Source organism: Neovison vison, chromosome 12 (genome assembly GCF_020171115.1).
Source record: "Neovison vison isolate M4711 chromosome 12, ASM_NN_V1, whole genome shotgun sequence".
Taxonomy (NCBI): Eukaryota; Metazoa; Chordata; class Mammalia; order Carnivora; family Mustelidae; genus Neogale; species Neogale vison.
Genome location: NC_058102.1, coordinates 136,242,166 through 136,267,103, shown reverse-complemented (window position 1 = coordinate 136,267,103; position 24,938 = coordinate 136,242,166). Strand labels below are relative to the sequence as shown.

The following is a 24,938-nucleotide window of genomic DNA, read 5'->3' as shown; positions in this document are numbered from 1 at the left end:
CAGAAACTTAGAAATTTCTCCTAAAGACATAATTTTCCTTAGGAAAATGAGCTGGAGACAGCTAATGAGTTCCACAGAAATGAACTTTCACCCATTCTGGTGACTTTTGAAACTCTGCTAAACACTTAGTCATGGGACCTCACTTCAGTTTTTGATAGGCATATATTCCTAGCTTACCTAAAAATTCTTTTCTCTCTGGTAATATACACTGTATTTAATGGCTTCATATTGCTTTCGGAATTTGTCATTCAGAAGACATGACTCTTTGAGAAGTTGAGGGATTCATGGTTACATGTAAAGATGTTCTTCAAGTTACAGTAGAAATTAAGGGGGTTTCGTGTCATTAAGATGTAATTAAATAGCTCTCCTACAGGGCCATTGAAATTGATAAAATTAAAAAAATATATTTTATTTGCCAGAACTCACATTAAATGTTAAACTTCTCTTTCCAATGTAGTGCATTTGAACCTCCTGAATTTTTAAATGCTGTTCAGGAAGCTGAAGTGGACATGTGTTAAGCTATGGGCCCTAAGGCCTCTGTATCTTGCTTTGCTACTTCTTGAGAAGTGAGGATTGTGGAAAAATCACCCCTGTAAATATTGTGCAAGGATTTTTTTTGTAATAGCAGCTTTCTCTTAGACTGAATTTTTATAATGCAGTTTGCATGTAGAGAGATAATTTGGGATTGGCTTCATTATGTAGGAATACTAGTTGATTTATTTCATTTTTTTCTTGAATGGTAATGTAGAGATTCAGCACTTCTAGTAGAACAATTTTTCACTGTTTAAATGGCTTTGCAATGGTACCTTTATCTTCTACTCAATTCTAGGTCTGTACTAGACCTACTATAGTATAGATCTAGATCTATAGTAGATCTCTTTCCAGATATTCTGTTATGTTTTAGCAGACCTAGCTGGCCATTGTTTTTGAGGGATTTTACCACTGATGGTTATGATTTCTGTAAGAAACAAAATTTCAAGCTGTTTAAAATCATGTGGATTGAAAGGCTGGGAAGCATTTAGGTATGTGGTCAACAGTTGCGATCCACCAATTTATTACTTTTTGCTTAAAAAGAAAACACAAAAAATAAAGTTTAGGCCATTCCATTTATTATTAAAATTCATGCCTGGGTGTACCATAGTTAGCATAAATTGGGAACTCTGGAACCTGCCACATCTTGTCCTCATGAAACAAGAAGTTTTTATACAATTTTGATCATGTGAAGAATTTCCATAGCACAACTATTGTTATTTTTGTGTAGCAGATTGTTTTGGGGGGCAATATCCTGAAGGGTATTTCAGGAGAATACTGAGAAGAAAGCCATTATAAATAATTCTGAACACCTCCAGGAGCTTTTCCTTCACTTGATTGCTTGTTGATTCAACTAGCGAGCTCCTGCGCATGATACTCCTACAGCTTCAGGGGCATCCCTGTTCTGGTGCTTTTGTACTTTATGTCCTTACGGATCGTGGTGGCACAAGATAGGTGCTAAGAACTCATTCTTCATCTCTTTTGGCTGTTGTCATCCCATGAGAAACACCTGTTTCCCTGTCCATAGCATCACACGTACAACCAGCGGGTCCTCTTGTGTTTACCTGGTTTCTCTTGCTGTTGCTTTTCTTCTCATTGGGGCTGGTACTGCCTGTCAGTCTGTCCGTTACGTACCATTAATACCCTGAATGTAGGATGATGAGAGGTAAGATTTAAGTTGCTGCTCTGCCGGGAAAGGGGAAATCCAGATAAACTCTTTGTTTGGCTTGGCCTAAATACATGTTAGGTTTAATTTTAATAAAATTGATTTAAAATTTAAATTTAATAAGTTTATTAAATTTCATTTTTATTAAATTTAATTTATGTAAATTTATTAAATTTAAAAGATTTTATTAAATTTAAATTTAATAAGTAGTGGTACAATATTATAGATATTGAAATCAATGAAAATAAATCCTATCGTGCTCTTAACTACGATAAAGCACATATTAGTAGTACTTTACCTTTAATACCTACTGTTCCAGGCTAGGAGGCTCTTTAACTGGGTAAATGTAGTATAAATGGAATTCATTTTTCTGAAAGACCATCATAAGCCATAATTCATAAGCGTTTTCGAGGGAATTTTGATTTTGCTATGGCTTTATCTTGTGGTTGAGTACTTTAAAGGATCAAAGCACAGGTGACCCTTAATGGGGGTTGGGGCACCAGCTCCTCCCCAGAGCCTCTCCCCAACACAGTTTAAAAGAGTGTGTGTAACTTTTGACTCTCCAAAAACTTCACTAATAGCCTACGGTTGAGCAGAAGCCTTACCGATAACACAAACAGTCAGTTAACATGCTTTGTGTGTTGTATGTGTTCTGTACTGTATTCTTAGCTAGGGAAAATAAAATGTTGTTGAGAAAGCCATAAGAGAAAATGCATTTACAGTAGTGTGCTGCTCAAATAATTAATTAATTAATTAGTTAAAAATTTAAAAATCTGGGAATAAGTGGGCTTGTGGCAGGTCAAACCAGTCTTGTCACAGAGTCAGCTGTATTGTCACTCTCGCTTGGATAGGGGGGAAGACCGTCTGTGGGCCCCAGACTGCGAACACAGAGCTAATTACAAGCTGGAATATGTTCAAAGCTTAGAGGTAGCTTTTAAACATGGGAGTTACGTACAGGTGGATGCACGTGCCCTCTGTCACCTCATCCCTGATATTACGGACTTTCGGGTAATTGTATAAAATGTCACTAACAAACTGTACTATTACAACTATTTAAATTGTTTTGCATATATAAAACAGAGCTTGCCAAAGGCCTTAGTAAGTTATTTGCAGTTGGGGGAGCGTGAAAGAAAGAGAATGCTTCTGTCTGAGTTGTATTAAAGTATTTCAGTATAGGTCCTCTTGGAAACGAAACATGCTTTAAATGAGAAAAGTTGAATCCTGTTATGAATGGCACCGAATAGTGCTGATTACTTTACCTTTGACAAAGTGGAAAATTTAAAGCTTGGTGTATCCCATTTTATTAATATAATAAAATTTTATAGTGTTGCTCTGGGCGTCGATATATGTCCTTTAGTGTTTATTAGCCCTTGGTTATAGTTAAATGTTTTGGTCCCGTGCCTGGCCATACTGTACAGAATGCAAATATCAAAACTAAGAAAAATACCAAATAAATATGTTTTTCTTGTTCTCAAGTCCTTTTCTATAGGATTTCTAAATATTTTGGTTACTTATATGATCTACTATGACTGAACCCAGAGAACATATTTTTTTATCATTTAACATAGGTTTATGGCTTCCCCAGACTTGTTCTAATAATGAAGCTATGAAGGATATGACAAGAATGGTGATATTAAATTTCTCTAGACTAACAGTAAATTTTTCCGTTCTGAGGTCAGGAATGCGGAGCATCTGGAATCTGCAGGAAGAGTGAATTGTTCACTGCGGGAACACTTTCATCAAATTCTGAGCCACTGACTCTCCTAGGAACTACTACTGTCCTGTACAGAATATTATATTATTACAGAAGCAGTTTTCTGGAACTGGGAAATTTTTTCACTTTACACTTCTGTATTTTTGTACAATTTCACATTTAAGACATGTTCTTGAGGATTAATGTCACGTTTTAGCTTTAAATTTATTGTCTTTGGTTTAATAGCATAAACTTATGTTTATTCAAATACAGTGAAAAAGCAAGAGAAAAATGAATTGTCCTCAACAACAATGCCCTCTATAAGCTATTAAATAGTTATGAAATAGTTTATAGATATGGGTCTATGATCTATACTTGGTCATCTTTTTCCTTGAATTTTCAGAGTAGCTACAATATGTATCTTGGTGCCTTACCTTGATTGTGGCATAAATGTATTTCTCTAAAAGTCGAGGAAAGGAATGTGTGAAGTTCTCTATTTTGGTTAAAACATTTCTCAGGTTGGGAGTCCTGGATCATGCTGGGTATTCAAAATGAGTTATAACTTGTTATAAATTTTCTGTGCTTGGTTTTTTGTTTTAATTCTAGCCTTTTAATTTTTCTTAGCACAAACTTTACCTCTATTTAGCACATCTTTATTCTGAATTAGAATCTCCTGATGTGTACACACACACACACACACACACACACACACACTGTTCCGTGTGTTTGGGTATAGTGTTGCTGATTCTAGTGCTGGGTTGGTTTATATGCTAGGAGGTATCACTGCCCAAGGTATGGGCTAGATTCTTGGAAAACACTTTGTATTAGTTCTTTCTGGTTAGTGCTCTCATGTTCTGTGGATACCTAACATAGGTTTCTGATTCAGTAGTTTGCTTAAAATGGGATCTCCTTTGCCCCCTCAGATCAGTGGTGTTTAGTCAGCCTTGTATATATCTGCCTCACCGAATGTTGGGTCGTCAGCCCCCCCTAAACATGGCACCGTGAAGTTGCGTTTCTTCCTTCCACACTTGGCTTTGTTACTCAGGTGCACGGGGACATGGTTTTCCAAAGGTGTGGACAGTCTTCGTATCCTATTGATCCTTTAATCTGCAGGTTCCTTCCTCTACCGCTGAATATTCTCCCCTCCCCCCAGCCACATTCCTCCCCGCCCAGCACCTTCCCATCTTCTCCATCCTCTCCGATGAACGGCAGCCATGTCTCCAGGCGGATGTTGGGATGTTCTCCGGACTGTTGGGAAGCGAACAGTCAGAGTAGCAACACTGGTTCCTCCCTTCGAAAAGGCTCTCCAGTCGCTCGGGATTGCATTAAGCATTATCATTTTCATTTAGCTCGAGGTCTACATTAGCAGATAGGAACCCTCTTCAATCCAGTACAAGGTAGCAAAATCAGAGTTCACTCACATCATTTGTCGGCCTCATTCTCTTCAGGTTTTCTGAACCACAAGCTGTTGGATAAGTTGGAGGCTTTTATTTTTTCTTTGCCCCTGGATTGGTTTTGATATAGTCCAGACGGTGTGTCTGTCCTTGACAGTTTTCCTGATGAGAAGATAGGTCTCTATTGTTTGACAAATGTGGCAACTCTGCTGATTTTCCTCTTTTCCAAAGCACCATGACTTTTTATTTTTGTCTGTATAGGAAAGAAATATGTTTCCAGGTTTCTTTTTCATCTTTACTTCCTATTCCCCTCTTTCATCCATCTTAAAGATTTAGAAAGTAATTTTTTAAAAAAGATTTTATTTATTTGACAGACAGAGGTCAGAAGTAGGCAGAGAGGCAGGTGGGGCGGGGTGGGGTGGTGTCGGGGGTGGAGCAGGCTCCCCGCTGAGCAGAGAGCCCGATGCGGGGCTCGATCCCAGGACCCTGAGATCATGACCCGAGCCAAAGGCAGAGGCTTAACCCACTGAGCCACCCAGGTGCCCCTAGAAAGTAATTTTTATTACAAAGGTGAATTTTTTGAAGTGGGTCTATACCAAATGGTAATGTGACTTGTTGGTATATGTTTCTGACTGATGCAGTTTGTTTTCTGAGAATGTTATTTTTGTGAAGGCTCTCCTTGTTAAGTTTCAACTCTCAGAATCTTTTGTTTTTCTATATAACTGTATAACCTTGAAATGGAAGATTAAAGTTTTGTCACTTAAACTGTAAATACAAATCACTTAAACTGTAAATACAAATCAAGCAAGAGTTCTTGACACTTTTCTTATGAATATGTTAATTATATCAATAATTCTTTAAAAACTACAGGGAGATCTGATGTTAAAAGGCTTAAAATTTTGCAAGATCTGTTTTAAGAAAACAACCATAGGGTGCCGAGGTAGCTCAGTTAAGCTCAGGGCATGATCTCAGGGTCCTGAGATTAGGCTCTGCACGCAATGGGGAGTTTGCTTGAGATTCTCTCCCTCTCCCTTTGTCCTTCCCCCACCAAAATAAGTAAATAAATCTTAAAGGAAAAAAAAAAAAAACATCAAACACTCAACCTCTTGAGATGAATTACACTGCTGGCTGGTTTGCCACCGTCTCTGGATATAGCCAGGATTCCCCAAAGTTTAGTTCTACCAAAAGAATGAGGATAACAGTCCTTACAATGACAAAGTTGATCCTGTATTTAGTGAACCATTTTTTTTTTTTTAAACAATCCTTCAAGAGTTAGGGGGCCAGAAATCCAGAATGGCTGAATGCTTCAAATGGACGTTTGTTGTCAGATCTGTTCTGAGTAATTCTGTTTTTGTAAGGCAACATCAGTTTCATATAGCTCGCCTTCTCCGCTGTATTCCCCCCCCCTGCTGTATTTCTTTTCAATGTCTAATGGGGCTGGTAATCCAGAGGGAAGTGAGAGAAGCATATATAATCACCTCAGTAAAGGGATTAATTTTTTTTTTCTTTTTCTGTTACCACTTGAAGCATTTTGCAAGATTAGTATGCAACTCTCTCCACGTGTTTAGTGTTAATGACAAGTTATTGGGTCCGTGAACTGGCACACAATTTACATAAGCCGATATCGCCGGAAGTTTGCCCATGAGTATGTGATATTGATGTCATCATAATTGGAGCGATTGATGTTTCTTGCAGGGGTTTGTCGGATATGTTTATCTCGAATTTGAGATACCTTGAACTTAGTTGTTTGAGAACAACTAAGTTGAGAACAACTTTGCCCTGTTACTTTTCTTCCCCACTATTCCTTACTATGGAAATGTGTAGGTTGACCTGGGTCAGGAGTGAGTGGTCACGTATTTTCATTTCTGTTTATTAGTTAGTTCATTCTTTACTCCAAAATGTGGGGCCCCTCATTTCCCATGTTTTTGCCTATTGTGGAAAGCCTTTCTTGCTCTTAATATATTCCAGCATGCTAAACTTAAATTTTGTCATCTTTCTCCTTAATGCTTGGGCATATGTTTTGCCATTTAATTTGAAATTTATTTTTATTTATGTATTAGAGAGCGTGTGAGTGTGAGGGCAATGAGTGGGGGGAGGAGCCAGGGGGAGAGGGAGACAGGTGCAGACTCCCCGCTGAACAGGGAACCCGACTTGGGCATTGATCCCAGGACCCTGAGATCATGACCAGAGCCAAAATCAAGAGTCCAATGCTTAACCGACTGAGCCACCCAGACGTCCCAAGAATTTATTTTTATTTAAAAAGCACTTACATACATTTAACAGCCAAGTGAGGAGTCATTCTAAGCTTTTCAGAGAACTCATTTAACCTCATTGCAGTCCTGCAAGGTTAGTGCTCCTCTGTCTACACAGTAAAAATGGCTGCACAGTGACGTTAATTATCAGTGGCAGAGGCGGAGTTTGTAGTTCTGTCATTTGGCTCTGGAGTCTAAGCATCCTACTCCCCCCACCCTGCCCCTGGGCCTTTGTAGGTGTGGTTCACCTACAAGACTTCTCTGCCCTCTTAGTGAATGTCTGTGCTTCCTGCAGTTCAGCAAACTGGTCACTCCACCAGGAGAACGTCGTTCATTTCCCTTGGTTACACTTCCAAGGTGCCTTGGTCCCCTGCCTTCATTAAAGCAGCTGTCACAGTTACAGGCTTGCTTTTTGTTTTCCCTGGAGTTGCCTACACCACACCTCGGGGATGAATCTATTTGACTTTTCCCTTCCCCTCACCTTTGTAGCCCCCTCCCTATCAGTGCCTGGCACATGGCCAGCACCTAGTATTTGTAGAGTGAGGTCGGAACAGGTGGCATCTAGAAACGCAGAGGGTCACGGGAGTTTGCCCGCTTCCTACACACGCCACTTGAAATACTGTGAAGTGTGTTATGTTAAATCTGTTCATGAAACTTGGAGGTAAGTATGTTACCACGATTGTTTTGTCTTTCAGATAATCTCCGGAGTCCTCAAAGAGGGAAATAAGACAGCAGTAGCTGTCACCAGAAAGTTAATTATTGAGTGAATTGGGCTAAGATTGCATGGATGGAGTCAGACTTTCAGGGGATAGCCAGTAGCCGTCCTCTGTGACTGGAAGGGAATTCCGAGAAGTCGTGAGCTCTAGGGCTGGGGAAAGGCTTATGTCAGATTATTACCCTCAAGTGAAATCTTTAAAATTATGAAAGTAATAATCGATTTTGTAAAAACCAAAGCAGTGCAGAAATGTATACAGCAAGAATGAAAGTAAGTGTTTCCTGTTCTGGTTTCTCTTCCTAAATGACACACGGATACCAGTGGGGGGTCGGTCCTGCATATGGCCCTCGGGGCTCCCTGGAAGTAGAAGGTGTGAGTGAATAAATGAGGGATCACTGGATCAAAGGGAACACAGGCCTTCAATTTCCATATTGCCAATAACGTACACCAATTTATGACTTCCCTGCCTTACTCATTTTTCCCTTCTCCCCATGCCTCTTTCAGCCTTTTCTTTCAGATGCGAACACTTTCTTCCCTTCCCTGACTCTCAGCAGGTGACCGCTGCTTCATAGTTTACTGAAAATACAGCCGAGGTCACAAGGTGACTTGCCACATGTTCCCTGTACCATTTCCACCGTGTTCTGCCTGCCTGCTTGGAACCACGGGAGAACCAAGCGCACTTCGATCTAATGCTGTCGGTCCCCGTCTGCCGTGGGACGGAGCTGCAGCGGCAGATTCCTCCGTCTCTTACGTTGTCAAAATTTGTCTGTCGTGGATCAGTGCCATTACCGCACAAATACACTGGGCTGTTTTCTTTCCCCATCTTGAAAACCTCTTTACTCCCCATTCCCGTACAAACATCGGTTCTCTCTGGTGAGAGACCGTCAGGATTGTCCGTGCTTGTAGGAGTTGTCTGTATTTGCTTTTTCCAACATGTCTCTGTCTTTAGGGCTCCTCATCCAGGCTTCCTCACTCATCACGATGCCAGAATTCATAAGCTCCATGTTGCTGAATCCGATGGGTGGTTCCCCATCCCGACTCGACTCTGCTCTGCATGGCCATCGGTGACATGTGACATATGGATCCTTCATTCTTCCTTGCCACGTTTGGTTTCCTAGATGATACCCTCCTGATGCTGTTCTGAGTGCTTGTCGGCTGCTCGAATCCTCCACATCTAACAGTGGAGACCCCAGGCCTCAGTCCTTGGCTCCTCTTTTATGTCTACACTCGTGACCCGGAGGCTCTTCTTTAGGCTCATAGCTTTAAATACACTCCATATGCCAACGGCTCCTCAGTAGAGATCTGCTGAGCTCCCGACTCCTGTACCAGCTTCCCACCGCATCTCCACCCGGATACTGAATAGAGACCTTGAACTTAACGTGTTCAACACTGAACTTCCCTGTCACACTGATGACAACTTCAAATAGTCTTAGAGAAATACGTGATTCTTTTTCCTTTTTTCCATGCCCCTTATTCAGACAGAAATTCACAAGTAGCTCTCGCTTCGAAATATTTCCAGGATTGGAGTACTTCCATAACTTCCACTGGCTGCTGCTTGGGTGCAGGCCCTCATCATCGTGTGTCTGGATCATGCATTGACCCTTGGACATGGTTCTCTGCCCTTGCTCCCCTGCTGTCTCTTCTCAATTCAGCAGCTGGAGGGATGCTTTTAAAATGTTAAGATCATGTTACTCCTTCACTCAGAGCCCTGCAATGGTTCTTTTCCTCTAAAGTAAAAGTTAAATTCTCTGCAATGTTTGTGCTACGAAACTCTACATGATCTGGTCCCTGATTATATCAATTCTTACATCTCTCCTTCTTCCCCTGCTTTGCTTGAGTCATGCCGGACTTCTGGCCTTCCTCAGATACTGCAGGCATGCCCTGTCTCATAGGGGTCGGGGTTTTTATATCGTCGATCCCTCTGCTTGGAATGCTTGTCCCTCAGGAAATTCACATGGCTAACTCTGTCACTTTGAGTCTTGGCTCATTTGTCACTTCCTCACTGGAGCGCACCCAGACTCCTTCTAATTTGTTATTGCCATATGCCAGTGGCCCAGAAGTGGATCGGCGATACACCACTCTCCTTTTTCTTTCTTCTTAAAAAATACTTGTTTATTTAGAGAGCATAAGCTGGGGGGAGGGGCAAAGAATGTGGCGGCGGGGAGAGAGAATCTCAAGCAGGCTCTGTGCTGAGGGCAGAGCCCAACGTGGGGCTCGATCGCACGACCCTGACATCATAACCTGAGCCAAAACCAGGAGCTGGGTGCTCAAGTGACTCAGCTACCCAGGTGCCTCTGCTTTGTCTTTTTCTGTTAGTACTCGCTGCCGTCCACCACACCGTATGGTCTACTTCCAGTGCTTACTGCTTGTCTTCCCCCTACAGCACTAGCTCCATAAAGGTAGCGATCTCTGTCTTTTTGGTTCACTGATCATCCAAACTCATATGTCATGTTTCAACTCAGGTGGTTGATAAATTCTCATTGAGTGAATGAATATGTATCTCAAGGAATGACTGCCGGGCTTGTTTTCCCATACCTTTGCCAAGACTGGGTATTTGTAATTATATTTATTTTTTAATTAATTAATTTGATCTCTACATCCAGCGTGGGGCTCAAACTCATGACCTCGAGATCAAGAGGTGCTCCCCATACTGAGCTAGCCAGGCACCCCTGGGTGTTTGCAAATTTATTTCCTAAATTAGTAGGAGGAAATGTTTTGCTTGACTTTTTTCCCCATTTTTCTGTCAGTTTATCCATCTCTCATTGTAAATATCAATCACTTGCTAGGCGCAAATAATTTTTAGTCGTTTCTTTGCAAACTTCTTTTTTTTTTTTTGAAGTATGAAAATTTTAATTGTTATAAAGTCTATCAATGATGGCCAGTTACAGTTTTTAAGTTCTTTGTGTGCGAAGAAAAACATTTAACTGCAACGTGGCAAAAATATTCTATAAAATGTTCTGCTGGTTTACATTTGATATATTTGATCCATCTGTAATGCTAATCAGGTTAGGCCCTCAACTTTTCTCTTTAAGGAGGCTCTTGAAGGTTTTTGAGTAGGAGATTGAAATGCTGGGATTACTGCAGAAGCATAGGCAGAGCTGAGGTTAAGTCCTGAATGTGCCCCTTACTTGGCTCCATGTGTTTCCTCCTGTAAAATGGAGGTAGTAATGGAACCTCCTTAAGTAGAGCAGGAGGTGAGGTGACCTGCAGAGCACTTCCCTTAGCTCCGCGAGCATTAGGTGGGCTTACTACTAGCACTGGCATCGGTAATAATTATTAATATGATTTTAGGAAGCTTTATTAGTTGGTGGTAGGAAGGAAAGATTAAGAATGGGAGAGAGAATAGAAATAGACGTAATTTTTAATAACTAGCTTTTTTAGGCAAGGTGAAAACTATAGAGGGTTTCACTGTGATGGTGGGAATCTCTCTTTACCTACAGTTGAAATGACTGTAGGCACCTGGGTGGCTCAGTTGGTTAAGTGGCCGACTCTTGATTTTGGCTCAGGTCAGGATCTCAAGGTTGTGAGATCGAGCCCTGCATTGGGGTCCGTGAGGAGTCTGCTGGAGATTCCCTCCCTCTGCCCCTGCCCATGCTTATACGTTCTCTCTCACTCTAATATTAAAAACTATTAAAAGAATAAAATTATCATCCAAAGCCCAGTAATTTGAGTAATCTTATGAAGCAATGAAATCTTTTTTTTTTTTTTAAAGATTTTTAAAAATTTATTTATTTGACAGAGAGAGTCACAACCAGGGAGAGAGGAGGAAGCAGGCTCCCTGCTGAGTGGAGAGCCCGATGCGGGGCTCCATCCCAGGACTCTGGGATCATGACCTGAGCTGAAGGCAGAGGCTTTAACCCACTGAGCTACCTAGGTTCCCCGAAGTAATGAAATCTTAATCCCAGAAGAGAAGAACTCCTAATAATCTGCTGATTAATACATGATAACATTGGGTGAATTGTTTATTCAACATTTTTCCCTACTGGAACATGGTTCCATTTCCTTATGGATTACCTGATTAGGTCAGTGTTGTCTACCTTCCCCAAACCACGGTCAGATCATTGGCTTGTTACAGAACATACATCTTATATCAAGATAATAAGATTATTATAGAATTATGGCTTTAGTTTTACAGTACTATACTTACTAACACACACACACACGCACACACACACACCCAGCAAAAAGCAAATTGCTAAAGTGTCAAAAGTATTTCAGTCTGCGTGTGAAACACAACCACTGACCCTCTGTCCCTTGCATGGTGCAGGTCTCAAAAAGCCTCCAGAACATACTCCAACCATAAGTCGTTGGAAGTGGGGAGGAAGCATTTAGGTTTTTATCTTTAAGGAGAATGACATATGTTTGTTTTTGGTGTAGTAAGGCTGCAGAGAAGCCAACTGTGGCGCATTTAACTTTGAGTGAGTCCGTGGAGTTAAGATCATGGTCTGCATATGCGATGGTTTAGTGGACTGGCTTGCAGAGTGAGCGTTAGTCTGTATTCGGATAGTCTCATCAGTACATTATTTTTCCTGATTTCAGACAGCCAGCGTTTGCCATCTAACATTCCTTGGGAAGGGGAGAGTGGAGCACAATACTTGGTTCCTAAATGGCAGGCTTCAGCGACTGATTTAAGAATCTTAAAACACCTGTGCATCTCTCTGCATTTAGATCCTCTTGGCTCTAAGCACTCCCCTTAGTTCCTAAAATGTTGCTCTTTGTACTTTGTATTGTCTTCCTAGTTTTAGGCATTTTTTTTTTAAATTGTTCGAAAACAGCATTCTCTCTCTGCCCTCTTTTATAAACACGAGGCATTTTTGAGGAGGTTGAAGTTCGTGCTCTGTGGCTAGGATGAGTGTTCTTCCTTTGTCTCCTTTGAACTTAGAACTTTGACTCATGAACATCCTTGAACTGAGCTGTTGGGTCCAGGCTTACTGTACTGTTAAAATCAGCAAACATTGGAAATGCAAGGCCTTTGATGTAATACGATTTCTTTTTGAAAATCCGTATTAGTAACCCCTTTACCTTCACTAACCAATGATTAAATATTTCTCATTGTGTCCCCACTGCCAAACAACAGAAAGCCACACCAGGATAAAAGCGGAAAGAGGAGAACATGCGCCCCCCCCCAGCCCCCACAGCCACCCGGCGCTCGCACACACTTACATCTACGTATAGAAGATGGGGCCAAGAGTCCTTTCATCGTCTCTCTGCTCCAAGTCCATATCTTTCTGCCTGCTCTGTGAAAGTTAAGCTTGGCCCTTTCACTATTCTTCTTTGCAGCAGGCATGACCCCAGGCTTTGTCATGGGAGGTCACTCGTGGCCCGCAGCAGGAGGAAGAGGTAGCCCTTCCTTGTTCTGGTGTTTTTCGCTTGTTTCTGTTCTTCCCGTTGGATTGGCAGCAGCACATGTGGGAGGCATCTGGTGGTGCTGACCCCCCTTTGAGGTCTGGTGGCACCCTAGTGGACAATTTGCTCCTGAATTTCAGCGACACCCCTCTAGGGAAGTTCCTGGTGGGTCTCTCAGGCACCCCAGAAGTCAGCTTCCCAGTCTTGACCAGCCAACACCCCAAAGCGGGGTGATTTCTGTTTGCCAGTCCCTTTCACACTTTTCTGCCCACCGGCAAGGATTATTTTGGCTTTCTAGGCCTGGCGGCGGTTTCCAGCTGCCCAGGCTCTCCCCACCGATACCCCGGTGAAGCATTGGTCCCAGCCATGGTTTTCTGCACACCGGTACCCTGGAAGGGTGTTTCCTGCTGGCCCAGTGGCAGTGGGCAGCCTGGAGATCCAGCTGTCTGGTGGGTCGTAATCACACCACCTCAAATGAGCTGAGAATCCTAGTGTTGGGGAGGGCGCTCCTCCTCTGCTGTTGTCTCCCTTTGGGTCTTCTCCTTTAGCCATAGGTATTCTTGAGAATTTGCCTTACTGCTCTATAGATAATCCTCCATTACAGATTTATATTAAACTTGCCTGGCTCAGATTACTGCACAGCTCTTGTCTCTGGATTGGACCATGGTATGAGGCAAACATACGAAGCAGAAATTTGGGGTTGAGTACTTCCTAGTCTTTTCTTCAGCTTTGCAGAGTTTTAGTGCCTTTAAAAATCTATACATTTGCAGGATTATTGGTGACTTTTCATCTTAAGTGTCCACCACAATGCTGCGTACCCTTCCAGGCCCTGGTTTCCTTCCTCCGGACCCTAGCTCACGTCCTGCCAACTTTCGCGTAGCCTGCTTTGACCTTTACTGATTGCTCTCTTCTTTAACTTGTCATAATTGTTGTTAAACAAACCTTGTTGTATTTTAGTTTTGCTGTTGTTGCCTTTTCTCTCTGTGTATAAAATCCCTAATACAAAAGTATTGCCTTTTTCCCTACTGGAACATTTTTACGAGATAATTTTTTCGTGTGTGTCTTTGACAGTGTCTTATATCGTGTCTTCCCAAATAGAAGGTGAGATTTCTTTTCTACTATTAAAATGACCTCTCAGAGAAGAGGGAGCTGCCTTATAGTCAAGCCCTTACGAAATTTCTTATAGATGGTTTTCTCTGTTACTTACACAAAAATGTGTTGATTGGAGAAGTCCCAGTTATTTTCCTATAACCCAGATTCCTGTTTTTGGTGTCACTGAGAGATCATCTGACAGGATTGTTGTTGTTGTTTTTAAAGAGAAAAGGAAGTTTACACCAGGTTAATATTTCTTGGAGAGGGGTTAAAAACCTGCAAATGTTAGAGATGCTTAGAGAGTAAGTAAGTGGTTTCGTTGTGGAGATAAAAACACGGAGGTGTAGAACCAGTGGAAAAGCAGCCAGCTTTACCCAGATTCTTACTGAAGGCATCTCCCATGCATTCGAGAAAGTGTTGTATCTCAAATAACTAGAATTAAAAATGATGTCTTCCACCTCTACAGATGGTAGTCATGATAAGCCATTGTGAAGAATTTAAATAAAGTGGTTGCATGAAATGTGCAAGTGGGACAACCCCCAAATCTAAATTTTGATATTTGTACTTAATAGGTAATTCAGAGTGTGTGTTCCTAACCAAATTAAAGTTTAAATACTATAAACAGGTATGGACATTTCTTCAGCATCCCTGAAAATTAATTTGCTGTTTGAATATTTTGTCCACACCCTAAACATCTGTTTATTTTACTTGGAGGAATATACATTTTGAATCTTTACTTGGACAAGTAGGAGATCATTATTTTTTTTAAAGACTTATTTATTTTAGAGAGAGAGAGTGAGTGCATGCACATGACAGCAGGCAGGGGAGGGGCGAAAGGGAGAGAGAATCTCAAGCAGACTCTGCACTGAGCACAGAGCCTGATGCGGGGCTGGATCTCCTGATCCTGAGATCACAACCTGAGCTGGAACCAAGATTCAATCCCTTAACTGACTGTGCCACCCAGTTGCCCCAAATAGGACACCATCATAAACAGGCTTGCTTTCTCTTTCGGGCAGATAGGATATGTATTCTGTGTTATCCAAAGTGTAAGACCTCCGGGCTAGAGGAGGTGGCATATTCTACACTTGCTTGTATAGAGGAGCTGAGGAAGTGCTCGGAACGGAAGAACTCATAAATGCTGATTCTTAGGAGCAGAAGCTTTCAAGACATAACTCAGGTGTGATTCTCTGCTGAAGCCTTCCCTGATGTCTTCTTTCTCCTGTAGAGGAACTGACCACTTACCTTGCCTCGCCATGCTGTCTGGCCCTGCTCTGTACTTCCAGCTGACCTGTCTGTGCTTGTCCTCTACACTGTGACATCCTGAGGACAGGGATCATGGCTGATCTGTCTTAGACCTTTAGGTAGGTACCATAATGGTGCACTGGAATGGAGCACTCGTGAACTTGAATGACTGCAGAGGAGTGTAGTCCCAGCTCTTGCTCAGATTTAGGTAAGATTAAGTAGGCGTTGGTAAGATTGTTCAAGATATCCCTTGTTAGCTAAACTATCATTACTTGCTCTCTGAACATCAAGGACCAGAAACATTTGGATTTCCTAGTGGGGTCCACTGTTGGAGCCCTCGGAACTGGACATAAAAAGCACCTGTGAGAACAGGGACCTGGTTTTAGCCATGGACTGAGCTGGTTTCTGGGGCTTTTCTGATGCCCTGGAGAGGAAGTGATGGTCCATGTTACTTGCATTGAGGCCATTTGCCTGCCCTCCTAACTCTCCTCAGCCTCTTTTCATTTCTGATTGGCATTGTCCTGTCTCTTCTGGCTTTGGTGTAGCTACCAGATGTGGGAGCTCAGGAGAAGTGACTGCTGTCATCACATGGGTGCCAAACGAGGGTGACGTACAAATTAGGATTGCATAAAGCTAGGAAGGCCCAGAAAACTCAGTTTATGAGCTGCTGCTAACAGAGAAATTATTATTGTAATGTAAGCATCATATGGTTTATTCCCATAAAGTTCAGCGGTACTTGGATAAAGTTAACACCTTCCATATGTAAAAGATGAGGGCGGTTTTCTTTCTGCGTATGGTATTGGGTCCAGTGGAATGTATTCGCTAAGCTGTTGTTTTGACTTTGTACCATTGCAGTGGGGTTTTCATTCCAGAGGAGACATATTAAGAAAAGAAGAACATACACGCATATTTTAATCAAATGCCTGTTCTGTGCTAGCCATAGGGCTCAGTGCCACTGTGGGCATCGTTCCCTTGAATTCGTAACAAGTCCTATTTACCACAATGTCTCCTTTGGTTTTAATTGTATTTTGAGATAATTGTGGATTTATGTGTTGTAAGAAATCCTACAGATCCTGTGTACCCTTGACCCTGCTTCCTCCGATGGTAACTAACATCTTGGTGTAACTAGAGTAATGACAAGGGGCTCGTTGTTGTCCCTGATGCGTTCCATTACCCTTTCTCAGGTTTCCCCTGTGTCACATGCAATTATTTGTGAATACGTACATGTTTGTGTGTTTTCTTTTCTCTTCAGTTTTATTACATGTGCAGATTATCGTTTCCTTTTCAACGGGTCAAGTTATGTCAAATAACTGAAGTGTTAACCTGGTTTGAATCTAGGTCTGTTCGACTCAGACTTCTGCTTTTTCAATCATAGTAATGACAGGAGCACCTGAGTGGCGCCGTCGGATGACCATCCAACTCTTGGTTTCGTCTCAGGTCATGTTCGCAGGGGTTGTGAGATCGAGTCCTACATCGGGTTCCATGCTCAGCACTTAGTCAGCTTAAGACTCTCTCTCCCTCTGGGCCTACCTCCCCTTCTCTAAAATAAATAAATACTTAATAAAATAGTAGCAGTGATAATAACATTAATAACAACAATGGCTGAAGCTCACCGTGTTACATCTGAAACCGACTACCATGAGCCAGGGCTGTTCTACTATATTACCTCATTTAACCCCCGCCAACGACTATACCTCATAAATGATATTATAGTTGAATTAGTATCATTAATTAAACTAATCATATTACCAAGGAATAAGGAGTTATTTTTACTGCTCCTGAAATCAGTAATAAAATAGTGAAACTCTACCTTCTTTCTACATCATTTTCAACTTGAACCTCTGACCTTAACCACTGATGTTGGCAGTTGTCATTACTTTAAGTGTGTGTGTGTATGTATGTGAATAAAGTGAGACCTGTATTATTATCCATTGAATGAGGTTGGGACACCTTAAAAATGTTTTACGAAATTATAAATAAAAGCTAGTTTAGGCAAAATGCCAGGTTTTTAAGGGAATAAATAAAAGCCATCAAGAATACTTAAGGATATATTAGGGAGAATTTTTTTTTTTTCCTAGAGTATTATGGTTCTTTTTGGCCAAATGCAGGCCCCGGAATGTTTGCGTTTAATCTAACCTCTCAAGTTACAGATCCAACTTTCCAAGTAAGAGCTGATACATTTGGTTGTGAATTATCAGTGATTATCAGAATATGATAATGCTTTCGGAAGATAATAGACACACTAATCTACAGGCCATAGTCTACAGTTTTTTGCTGGTTAAATATCCCGTAAAACTGTCCCTCCGATGAACAACAGCACTTACTCAGCTCAGGAATAACAACAGCCCCGTGTGTTGTAGATCCCAGGAGGTCTTGGTGTTTTTGTAGACAGCAGACAGAAATAAAAGGAATTTTGTCCTTTTTACCTCATGTAATCCCCCTGGAAAGTGAAACATGTGCTAAGAGTTGATACTGACTCCTGCCAGGTCACCTCCCTGAAGAGTCCCTGGCAGGCACTGTCGCAACTTTTCTTGGACCGGAGTCTGACGGCTCCTGAAGGAGATGGATGGTTTATGCAGTAGGCTACTGTGGAACACGGCGCTACTGTCTACCTGAAGGAAGCTTCTAGTGAGGAGGCCCTCAAGTAACCCACGTCTTTCCCCCAACTCTTTCAGAGGGTATCACGTACGCCCAGATTAGAGTCCAATTTAAACTCCATTCTGTGTTGCTTCCTTGATTAATTTAAAGATTTTATTTATTTATTTGACTGAGTGAGCACAAGCAGGGGGAGCGGTAAGAGGGAGAGGCAGGCTCCACGCCTGATGCGGGGCTGGATCCCAGGACCCTGTGGGATCATGACCAGAGTTGAAGGCAGACGCTTAACCTGAGCCACCCAGGTGCCCCATTGTTGTTTTAAAAACAGGCAACACCTGTTTTTAAAACAACACCAAGGATGGTTTAATCTGTCTTACTTTCTAGACCTTGATTTTGGATGTTAGATAACGCAAATGTTTTTGAAGCTGTATATTATTAGGAACTATTTGGAAACCACAAAACCTTTTTTAATGGACCACTCTATCAATTTTCTGCTCTTCTAAGGAAGTTTTTCCTATTCATGACTCATTTCACTCTTTGGCAAACATCGAGGGAAATGTAATAACGATTAAGGAAAGGAATGTATGCTTTTTCTTCTTTTTCTGAAAGCTTGTACACATTTTGTGTCTCGGGTGATGTAAACTCAGACGCCTAGTAGAATGTTGACAACCGAAAGGTAAAAACTAGCTTCTTCATACTTGATTTGTTTGGGATTTAAAAAATCAAAAAGGTTCATTTTCTGCTTGAGAGATGTGTTTTACTTGATGGCCCAGAATACAGATCCAGTAAAAATGACATGTTGCAGCCGTCATTTACACACACCTTCAGCGAAATTAATGAGCTCACTCTGAGATTACGCTTTGTGTTTTATTTTCATTTTATAGGTCTGTATGAGCTGTTGGCTGCTCTGCCAGCCCAGCTGCAGCCACATGTGGATAGCCAGGAAGACCTGACCTTCCTCTGGGATATGTTTGGTGAAAAAAGCCTGCATTCACTGGTAAAGGTAAACCACGCTGATGTCAGATTCTCTTTGCGGAAAAACATATGGAAAAATATTTTGAGCGCCATCTAGTAAACCAGAGATCAAATTGTTGCTGTCTGAAAACAAAACAGCCTTGTTCCATTTCCCTGACGGGCGTGGAAGTTGTTAAAGATTCCACCAAAAATACATAGATGATTTCACTTAATGGTGGTGATCTGGCTGGGCGTACTAATGCGGCCGGCATGGGCCTGCCCTTGTTTAGAAGAAGAATATGAAATAGTAGCAGGAAGGTTTAGACGCCTTATGGTCAACGTTCGCGAGCTGGAATTTAACTTAAATAAATGTTCACAGCAAAAATTAGAAGGACTGTATTTTCTGAGGTTAAGGATGGCAGCAGTTCAATGGCCACATTAATTTAAAATAATTTCCTTTAACAAAGTCAACTGAAATCCAAGCTAGCTATTTCTTTCTTGGCACAACGCCATGGAGATGGCATTTTGTGTATAAATACGCTGAAGTAAAATACGAATCAAAACAAGCTTCTGCAGACGGTTTTGATAAAGCATCGTGCCGTGGAAATGATCAGCCACCCGAAATGAGATCTTGTCGCACAGCCGTGCTGGGAGTGATCAGAACTCTTAAAATAGTAAAATGAGAACAAGAAGCTTACTGGAAACTCTGCCACTTTTGCTTCTGGAAATATGAAATGCATTTTCTTTCATTTAACTCAAGCTGAAAAAAATAATGGTGAGCCTTAGCTTGAGTCTGTAGGAGGTGGACACCTCTGGTGCCTTGGCGCTGTGCGGACCCACACTGAGGTCAGCTAAGTGCGTTACATGGTTGTCCGTCGTGAAGAGAAGTCTGTTACGGATGGGTGTGTTTGAAAATGAGCCACTTCTGGGGTGCTGTTGCTTCACAGGATAGAAGGATTCTTAAGACATCCCCCCCCTTGTCAGATTTACTGAAATCCACATGCCTTGAGCAACTCTAAGAAATGAAAATGTTGAGATGTGACATTTTCCTAGCAATACATGTAAAGACTAGAGTCCTTTAGTTAGTTTTTATATCCTTGCCAAGGCCTCTTTGTGTTCTGAAAATTTTTTGGTTCTTTAGTTGCTCTGTTGGGATGTGTTAGAATTGGTTTAGGGGCGTCTGGGAGGCTCAGATGGTTCAGTGTCTGCCTTCAGCTCAGGTCATGATCTCAGGGTCCTAGGGTTGAGCCCCACATTGGGCTCCCTGCTCTGCAGGGGAGCCTGCTTTTCCTTCTTCCCTCCACTGTTCCCCCTGCTTGTACTCTCTTGCTCTCTGTCAAATAAATAAATAACATCTTAAGAAAAAGAAAAAAAAAAGAAATGGCTTGAGATGATAATTGATGAAGTTCAGAATTTACTGAAGCAGTCACGAGCACATTCTTACGTTGAATGTATGGAAGTTGTCTAGCTCTGGGTTTGTTCCAATGGATTTGATCTAGAAGGAATAAAATGTATTTCAAATGACATTGTCACCCCTTAATCATTAAATAAAAATGCCCCAAACAATGCACACGTGTGTTTCTATTTTTGTAATGAGGCTACTGTCTGTTTCCTTCCTAAAAGAGGGAAATTACAATATCTTTTGACAAGGTTGTTTGTGAGTTCCAGATAAAATAGTGAAGATCTCAGTTCTTTGATAGTTAATATAGGTTAGGCAAATATAAGCAGGCATTAAGTATTGAAAAAAATTAATTATCATAGCATGTGAAGGGCCAAAAAGTAGTGACAGAGATGGGTGTTCTTTCCAGTCAAAGAACACTAATGTTTTTTTTTAAAAAATTTTTAGTTACGCTAGTTCTTGAGTTTTAAAAGCATAGGTGGTTTTTCAAAGTAAATGCAAATAGTCAGTGGTCAGGAAGCATACAGTTACTGGTATGTGGTTTTAGAAAAGCAGTGAATAAATAAATTGATGTTGCTACAGTTTAAATAGCATGGTAGCATGTGAACTGTTGCAAGTTATCTTTCAGTAATTGCTGTCAAATGTACTTTTAATAAGGTTTACTGTGTCCCTCTAGTCTGCTCTCTGTTTCTTACTCGTTCTCCCCACTCCAAGCTTCTATCACAAGCAGACGTCAACTGTGTCCTTTGACTGACCCATTCTATTCATTTTCAAATATGTAAAGTCCAAAATGCCTCCAGGAGGCAAGCGCATGGGATCGCACTTTAAGCAGCTGGAACAATCCTCTTAACTTTATTCCAAGTGCTTCTATTGAAGGTTGGAGGAGAGAAGCCTCCAGCTTTTGTACATAAATCTTGGTAGAGCAAAAGGAATTGGAAAAGATGTTTTAGAGTGAATCAGAGTGTGTTTTTATTTTATTTTATTTTTTTTTAATTTTTTTTTTCAGAGTGTCCTTTGATGTTAGACTCTCTTGCCGGCAGTTGAAGCTGCTGGTGTGTGATTGAAAGATGGGTGAAGGTAAAACCTGATTTTATTCTAGCACAGAATTTTCACAATTAATTACCTTAGTTTATGATTTAAAAATAAAAGTGGTTGTTAAATCATCAGGTTTTTTTTTTTTAAATTTGTTTGTTTTGTTTCTTAAGATTTATTTAAGAAAGAGTAAGTGTGAGCCAGGTGGAGGGGCAGGGGAGAGACAACCTCAAGCAGACGCCCACTGAGTGCGGAGCCTGATGCAGGGCTTGATCTCATCACCTTGAAATCATGACCTGAGCTGAAACCAAGAGTTGGATGCTCAACCGAATGAGCTACCTGGACACCCCATCATGGTTTTAAATGCTCGTAACTTTCTGGTCTGATGTAACGTATACTTAAGGAGGGGCAGTTTGGGATTAGAGTGTGTGACAGCTATTCTGGCAGGCAGACTGCAGTTATGAGCTTGTCACTGGAAAGGAAATACTATGATTCTAGAGAGTGTTAGCTGTGGATATTTTTTTTTGAAGACATTTCTGAATTGAAGAGTTGAGTAATCAAAACCGAGAGCAAGAGGGGCTCCTGGGTGGCTCAGTCGGTTAAGCATCTGCCTTCACATGATCCCAGGGTCCTGGGCTTGGGCCCCACGTTGAGCTCCCTGCTCAGCAAGGAGTCTGCTTCTCCCTTCCCCGTGCTTATGCTCTCTCTTCCAAATGAACAGGTAAAAAAATCTAAAAGCAAACAAAAAAATAAAAACAAAAAAACCATGAGCATGAGATTTCAGAGGTACCCAAAGAAAGATGATATAGACAGAAGACCTGAGAAATGTCATCTGTAAGGAGGGGCAAGACAAGGCTTATCAGTATTCATGTAATGTGGTGAATGTGATCAGTAAGTAGAAAGCCACGTTTTGGACCCATCATTTGCACATATGCGCAACCATGAAGCATACAGTTTGTGTTTCAACCTCATTTCTAAATTTATCTTCTACCCTGGTGTTTTTTCCTGTTGAGATTTCTTGATTTTATTCCTTTGTGTTTTTTGTATTTTTGTAATCCGGTTTATTTTAGAAGAAGATATGGCATAAAGATGTAGTTATTTATTTTAAATAAGGTTGGTACTTCTGTTTCCTCAAATTTTTGTTTGTATTTCACAATTGTGTTGGATTATCAGGATAAGAGTATCAAGTTTTTAGTACTTCTTCAGTAGTTGCCTATGTTTTCTTTACCCTTTTGAATAATTGTATTTATGTGTATGGGCAGGAGAAAAAAAGGTAGCAGCTCGTATTTTATCCCTGTTTTGGGGATTCTGAAGTATTTCAACAAGACTCAAGCTGATTATTTTCAAGAACGTTCTCTTGATGTGGTTTAATTACTGTATTTCTGTGATTTCAGTCTTAAAGTGAGTCATGGTAATGCTCAAACCAGACCCTTATCCCATTTAGTTATGTAATTTTAACTTTTTTTTCCTTTTTTTTTTTTTTTTAAAGTAGGCTCCAGGCCCAGTTTAATTTGAATTTAAGGTAAATAATCCTTTTTTTTTTTTGGTGCAAGTATGAACTATGCTGTATTTATATTTCTCTTTGTGAAATCTGGTGAGTCTCAGTGGGGTGCCATCAGTATTTAGATAGTAATGGGTTTTGTGAGAGCTTTATTGAGATCCGTATCAGACAGTTTACCCATTTGAAGTACACTTGCAGTGGTTTTAGGTATCTTAACAGCGTGGCGCGACCGTCACCATAATTCTGGAATAACTTCATTTTTCGTGTTTCAGAAAAACCCCTCTACCATGCAGCTGTCATTCCCTAATGTCTGCTTCCTCGTACCCTTCCTCACTCCGGCCCTCAGCAACCACCCATCTGCTCTCTGTCTCTCTGTGTCATCCATTGTGCACAGGTCATGGACATGGGGTCACACAAAATGCGGATTTGTTTGTGACTGGCTTCTGTCACTTCGCAAACCCACGTGATAACACGTGTCGGTACTTCATACCTTTTTATGGCCCAGTAGTATTTCTGGATATACCAGTTTTGTGTATCTTTTTATTCAGTATTGGACCTTTGGGTTGTTTCCACCTATTGCCTGTTTTGAATGATGCTGCAGAGAACATTCACATACAGGGTTTTATGTGGACATGATTTCAGTTCTGGGGGGTACATGCCTTGGGGTGGAATTGCTGGGCACCTGGAAACAGTATCCTAATGTGGCTCTACAATTGTACATTCCCGCCAGCAGTGTATGAGGCTTCTGATTTCTGTATCCTCGGTAACACTTTTTTTTTTTTTAAGAATTTATTTATTTGAGAGAGACCGTGCACGGAAGCAGAGGACAGGTGACGGTGGGGAGCAGGGGAGGGGAACTCAAGCAGACTCCTCATGGGTACAGAACCTGACCTGGGGCTCAATCTGACGACCGTGACCGTGGTCATGACCGGTGTCAAAATCCAGAGTTGGCTGCTTAACGGACTGAGCCACCGAGCTGTGCTGCTAACACTTGGTTTTACCTGGGTTTGTTATTCTCCCCTTTCTAGAAGGTGTGACACGGTACCTCCTTGTTGCTGTGGTTTGCATTTCCCTGATGATCGATGAAGTGTCAACTGATCATCAGTTGACATTTGATGCAAAATGTCTGGATTCTTTGCCCATTTTTTTGCTCATTGGATTCCTTTGAAATAATAGCCTATTTTTTAGAAAAGTCTTAGATTTACAGAAGTGTCTTTTCAGAATTTTTTTTAACTGAGTGGCATTAGTTGTTGAGTTTTAACGGTTTTTTTTGTGTTTTTGGATATGAGTCCTTTATCAGATATGTGTTCTGCAGATATTTTTTTTCCAATTTATTTATTTTCAGAAAAACAGTATTCATTATTTTTTCACCACACCCAGTGCTCCATGCAAGCTGTGCCCTCTATAATACCCACCACCTGGTACCCCAACCTCCCACCCCCCCTGCCACTTCAAACCCCTCAGATTGTTTTTCAGAGTCCATAGTCTCTCATGGTTCATCTCCCCTTCCAATTTACCCAAAAGCACACACCCTCCCCAATGTCCATAACCCTACTCCCCTTCTCCCAAACCCCCTCCCCCCAGCAACCCACAGTTTGTTTCGTGAGATTAAGAGTCACTTATGGTTTGTCTCCCTCCCTATCCCATCTTGTTTCATGGATTCTTCTCCTACCCACTTAAGCCCCCATGTTGCATCACCACTTCCTCATATCAGGGAGATCATATGATAGTTGTCTTTCTCCGCTTGACTTATTTCGCTAAGCATGATACGCTCTAGTTCCATCCATGTTGTCGCAAATGGCAAGATTTCGTTTCTTTTGATGGCTGCATAGTATTCCATTGTGTATATATACCACATCTTCTTGATCCATTCATCTGTTGATGGACATCTAGGTTCTTTCCATAGTTTGGCTATTGTGGACATTGCTGCTATAAACATTCGGGTGCACGTGCCCCTTTGGATCACTACGTTTGTATCTTTAGGGTAAATTCCCAGTAGTGTAATTGCTGGGTCATAGGGCAGTTCT

The 24,938-nt window shown here is 41.3% G+C and overlaps 1 protein-coding gene across 5 annotated transcripts in view; it reads left to right on the top strand.

Moving 5' to 3' along the window:
• Positions 1 to 24,938, top strand: part of MPP7 (MAGUK p55 scaffold protein 7) — a 301,387-nt gene that overhangs the window by 110,217 nt on the left and 166,232 nt on the right. For 3 of the 5 annotated variants that reach the window (XM_044228577.1, XM_044228580.1, XM_044228581.1), the window contains exon 3: positions 18,910 to 19,028. The exons of 1 other annotated variant lie outside the window; for it this stretch is intronic. In XM_044228577.1, the coding sequence (XP_044084512.1) occupies positions 18,910 to 19,028 (119 nt within the window). The remainder of the gene's footprint in view (positions 1 to 18,909; positions 19,029 to 24,938) is intronic. One more of the 5 variants, XM_044228579.1, reaches the window with a different exon arrangement.